Source organism: Sinocyclocheilus anshuiensis, unplaced genomic scaffold, assembly GCF_001515605.1.
Source record: "Sinocyclocheilus anshuiensis isolate Anshui unplaced genomic scaffold, SAMN03320099.WGS_v1.1 scaffold1052, whole genome shotgun sequence".
NCBI lineage: Eukaryota > Metazoa > Chordata > Actinopteri > Cypriniformes > Cyprinidae > Sinocyclocheilus > Sinocyclocheilus anshuiensis.
In genome coordinates this window covers 59,498-63,990 of record NW_015549556.1, presented here as the reverse complement: position 1 = coordinate 63,990, position 4,493 = coordinate 59,498, and the positions used below count along the sequence as shown (strand labels likewise).

Here is a 4,493-nt window from a genome sequence, read left to right as displayed (position 1 = left end):
TAATTCCACCATATTTTATTCAACAGCTCAAGCAGAGGTGAACATTTTCAGAATTTCCATTTTTTGGTGAAATTTTCTTTTAAATAATGCATATTTTATGAGTACACTCTAAAAAATGCTGGGTTGTTTCAGCCCAACTTTGGGTCAAATATGGACTAACCCAACTTTTGGGTTAAAAATGTAATGTAAAAATTGAACCCAACGGTTGGGTTAGTCCATATTTGACCCAAAGTTGGGTTGAAACAACCCAGCATTTTTTAGAGTGTAAGATGAAAAGACAAAAATGCTGTCATCATTTACTCATCCTCATGTCGATCCGAACCCTTACGACTTTCTTTCCTGAGTGGAAAACAAGAGAAATGATTGCCATTCTTGTCCATATATTGAACGTGAACGGTACTGCATGAGTCAAACAAACACCATAATATGACTTACATATGAATTCATACAATACGATTTAAACAGACAGTTTAAATCGTTGTTAATCTTCCTCTCCAACCTGAAAACCTGGAAAACACTACAAAAGTTATATGAACTGGAAATTGGTTCTTGTCTGTCTCGTGGCCAAACATTATTGATGCTAATTCCACTGTATTTTATTCCAGTGGAGGTGGATATTTTCAGAATTATTGACAAACTTTTTCTTTAAATAATGCACATTTTTAATGAAAAAACATCTGGTCCATGTAGCTAAAATGATTGCAGATGTAACTATTTTTAAATCCAGATTTCTTGGCATCTCCTCAGCTGCACACAAACTGGTTTTGATGCCTAAACGTTTAGAATTTCAATGGCAGATCTGGAAAAGAAAAGTTCCACACACTGATTTTTCCCTGTTAAAGTAAAAGTTCAAGATGAATCCAAACTCATATGACTTGGAAAACAAAAGGAGAAACGAATGTCATTCTTATCCATATATTGAAAGTGAATGGCACTGCAGGAGTCAAGCGAATACCATAACATATCATAATATGATATGAGCTAATATGATAGATTTGTGTGAAGAACAGACTGAAATTTAAGTTGTTGTTTTATTTTATCTTCCTGAAAACCTGTAAAGTTCACCAAAGTCATCATATTGAATGTTAATTCCACTATATTGTAAGCAACAGGATCAAATACAGTGTCCCGAGCCCAAACAGATCCACAGTATCTCTGCCGTATAACCCTCCATCAGACGTTATTGTGATTTTATTTTCTTGCCCATTGTGAACAGCTGTAATCAGTCTAAAAAGACCAGAGGAAATGAAAGAGCCTCTGGTTGGCATCTTGTCTGCCGTGCCGTGGACCGGAACGCTTTAATTAGGGCCGGACTGCTCAAGCGCTGTTGAAAATAAAGCACAAGTAAACGTAATCTTCCTCTCTTCTCTTCGCTTTGTGTTTATGCATGAATATGAATTCTGACTGAGAGCTGTTGACTGAAAACCCTGCATGCTAACAACACACAGTGCCATATTTACTCATTTTTATCGTAATATAATCATGCACATTTTTTGCATTGCATTATTTCTTTAGTCAGTCAGGTACAAACAAACAGTCAATTTAAATGTTTCTGAATTCAAGAGCACCGAGGACCATTAATGAAGCTTGCATCTGTGTATTTTTTCATATTCTCTTTAGGATTGTAAATTCAAAGCAACTAGATTAATTAGTATGAAAAACAGATTTTTCCATTAACGCAAACTGCCAAAAGCAATGCACACACGCCGCCAGTGTTCGCCGTCGGCGTCTCGATCTTACACTGATTGGCTGGATTCGTTTGCTCTGCGTTTGCTGCACTTCACACACCTCTCATTGCATTTATTAAATATGCATTTATTAATAATGTCAACATATTGCAAGTTCCAGCTGTATTTCCAAACTATAGGATCTAGCGTGGAAAAATCAATTCAGCTGCATCATGCTCATAGCTGACAATGCAAATGCAGATCTTAAAATATTGACGAGGCATTAAGTAAATCTGATTTGTTTGAAGGTTTGATTTCACACTGCAATACTTGACACCATAAACCAGATACAGAACTATTTTTTGCAATTTGCATGACTCAAAGTTGCTGCACCAACATAAATATTAAATGCATCAACCAACAAAATAATGATCATGATCACTAGCAAAGTAGGTTGGATGTGCTTTGGATTTCATGCAAAACTTTCATCTTTGTAACATCAAGACTAATGTTCTAATATCAAGCTCAGATTTAGCACTGAAGTCTCTGATATGGCAGTCCATTGCCAAAGGCTGGAGAGTAAACAGAGAGATGTTTGTAAGTGTTATGGTTCACGGAAGTGCTAATTCAGCATTAGTATCAGTGCACATGATGATCCTGAAGAGCACTGCATCTAGCATTAAAGAGGAAGCACGTCTCTGAAAGAGACCGAACTCTTTACCTTAAGAGAGGTTAGACAGCCAGGAGTTCAGCTGCTATTTTTAAACATGGTGCATCTCATAAAGCAGCTCATGTGCTGCTTTTTCAGTTCAGTCTTACTCACCTTACTCAGCTTGTTTTATTGATTGTTTGCTCTTTTCATACTAAAAAAGGATTATGAAACAAGTGAGAAGTGCTTTTGGTGCCTCAAGCATTAAACATTTCAACTGAAAAATAATTATGTATGGGTCAAGGGACATGATTACATGTGTTATTTTTATTGCATTAGTATTATTATTATACTAAACATATAAAAATAAAAAACATAAAAAATATTACAATTAAAACTATATAAAAATAAAAAATAAACTAAATTATATTTATTGCATTATATTATTATTATACTAAAAATAACAAAAAATAAAAATATTAAAAGTAAAACAATATAAAAATAAAAAACAAAGTTAATTTTATTTAATTATATTATTATTATACTAAAAATAAAATAACAAAAATATTACAATTAAAATTATATAAAAATAAAAAAACAAAATTACATTTATTGCATTATATTATTATTATTATAAAAATAAAAAATATTAAAAGGAAAACAATATAAAAATAAAAAACAAAGCTAATTGTATTGCATTATATTATTGTTATTATTATTATTATAATATTAAAAATAAAAATGTAACACATTTTTGATTGACAGCCTTACATAAAGAAAAAAAAAACTGAGCTAATTTGAGGCTTATCATAGGCTGAAATGATTGCATCACTTATTCTTGAAACCGCTGCCCTCAAAAATGTGACCGCCTTCAAAATGAGAAAGGTCTTGTGCTTTGACATCAGGTCTTCTCATCTCCAAAATAATTCTTCAAAATGCAAATGGAAATAGAAGCCAAGGCTGAAGCATCTCTGGACATTAGCTTCTCAAAATAAACATAGACAGCTTCTTCAAGTTGAGCTGATCAGTTCTGATGACTTTGAAATTTACGGCCAAATGGAGCTTTCTGGCTGTTTTAAATTAATTGCAGTGAACCTGATAAGGACAGGCTTTATTTTGCCCTTGACCCTCAGACATTATAAGCAGAACTACTGGAGAACGCTTCTCTTTCTCTTTAATCCACTGACATTTGCTCCGGCTGTAGATCTATCTATCTATCTATCTATCTGTCTATCTGTCTGTCTGTCTATCTGTCTGTCTGTCTGTCTGTCTATCATAGAGATTCACATAGAAAACAGCTGTTTTAAAGCTCACATGCATTCCTGTTTAAAGACCAAGCAAACAGCGAGTGATGAGCAAGTAGTCATAGAAACTTCTAGGAGTGAAAACCATTTTAATTTATATATGTAATAAAAGACAGGCACAACATGTTTGCAATAAGGACTGCAATTATTATGAAACATTTCAAATTCCAATATATGCAATATTCAAAGTACCTGACAACATTATAATAAAAAAAACAGGATTTCAAAATACAATCTGTAATCAGTTGCATCTGGCCGTGTTTGAGCTGACAGACGTGAGCACTAGACTCTCTCAGACGGACGCTGGGTGTGTCTCACGCACCGTTTGATGATTTCAGGATGAGTTTATCGCTCCTGATGTTGTTTAGGAAAGAGTGGGGAGTACGAAAGAGGAGCTTCACGTTTCAGTCCCATTGGGAGTTTGAAATGATGCTGGATCGGACGGATGGTTCCTGCTCGTCAATCACTGATGGTCCAGCCTCGACCTGAAACACACAAAGACACAGACACAGACAGACAGACAGACAGACAGACAGACAGACAGACACACACACACACACACACACACACACAGACACACACACACTTTAGAAGAGCAGAATCAGCTGCATACACACGCCTCTGTAGAACATAAAGAGACAGTTCACCCAAAAACCATTTATTCACTTACCATTTACTGACTTCCATTCATCTTTGAAACACAAATGAAGATGTTACGTTTGAGCATCTGTTTGTATCTGATGTGCCATGATCATGTTTATGTGTGAATAAAAGATTTTAGTCTGTTCATCATATCAAGCAATCATGTCTCTTCAGAACTTAGCTTTCTTATAGTTACATATATATATATATATATATATATATAAATCTTTC

The 4,493-nt window shown here is 34.3% G+C and overlaps 1 protein-coding gene across 1 annotated transcript in view; it reads right to left on the bottom strand.

The window, feature by feature from the left end:
• Window positions 1-3,765: 3,765 nt before the first annotated feature.
• LOC107656967 (CD276 antigen homolog) overlaps window positions 3,766-4,493 on the bottom strand; it is a gene marked incomplete at its 5' end in the record, with an annotated part of 56,430 nt that continues 55,702 nt past the window's right edge. The window contains one exon of the mRNA XM_016444929.1: window positions 3,766-4,105. Within this exon, the coding sequence (XP_016300415.1) occupies window positions 4,080-4,105 (26 nt within the window). The remainder of the gene's footprint in view (window positions 4,106-4,493) is intronic.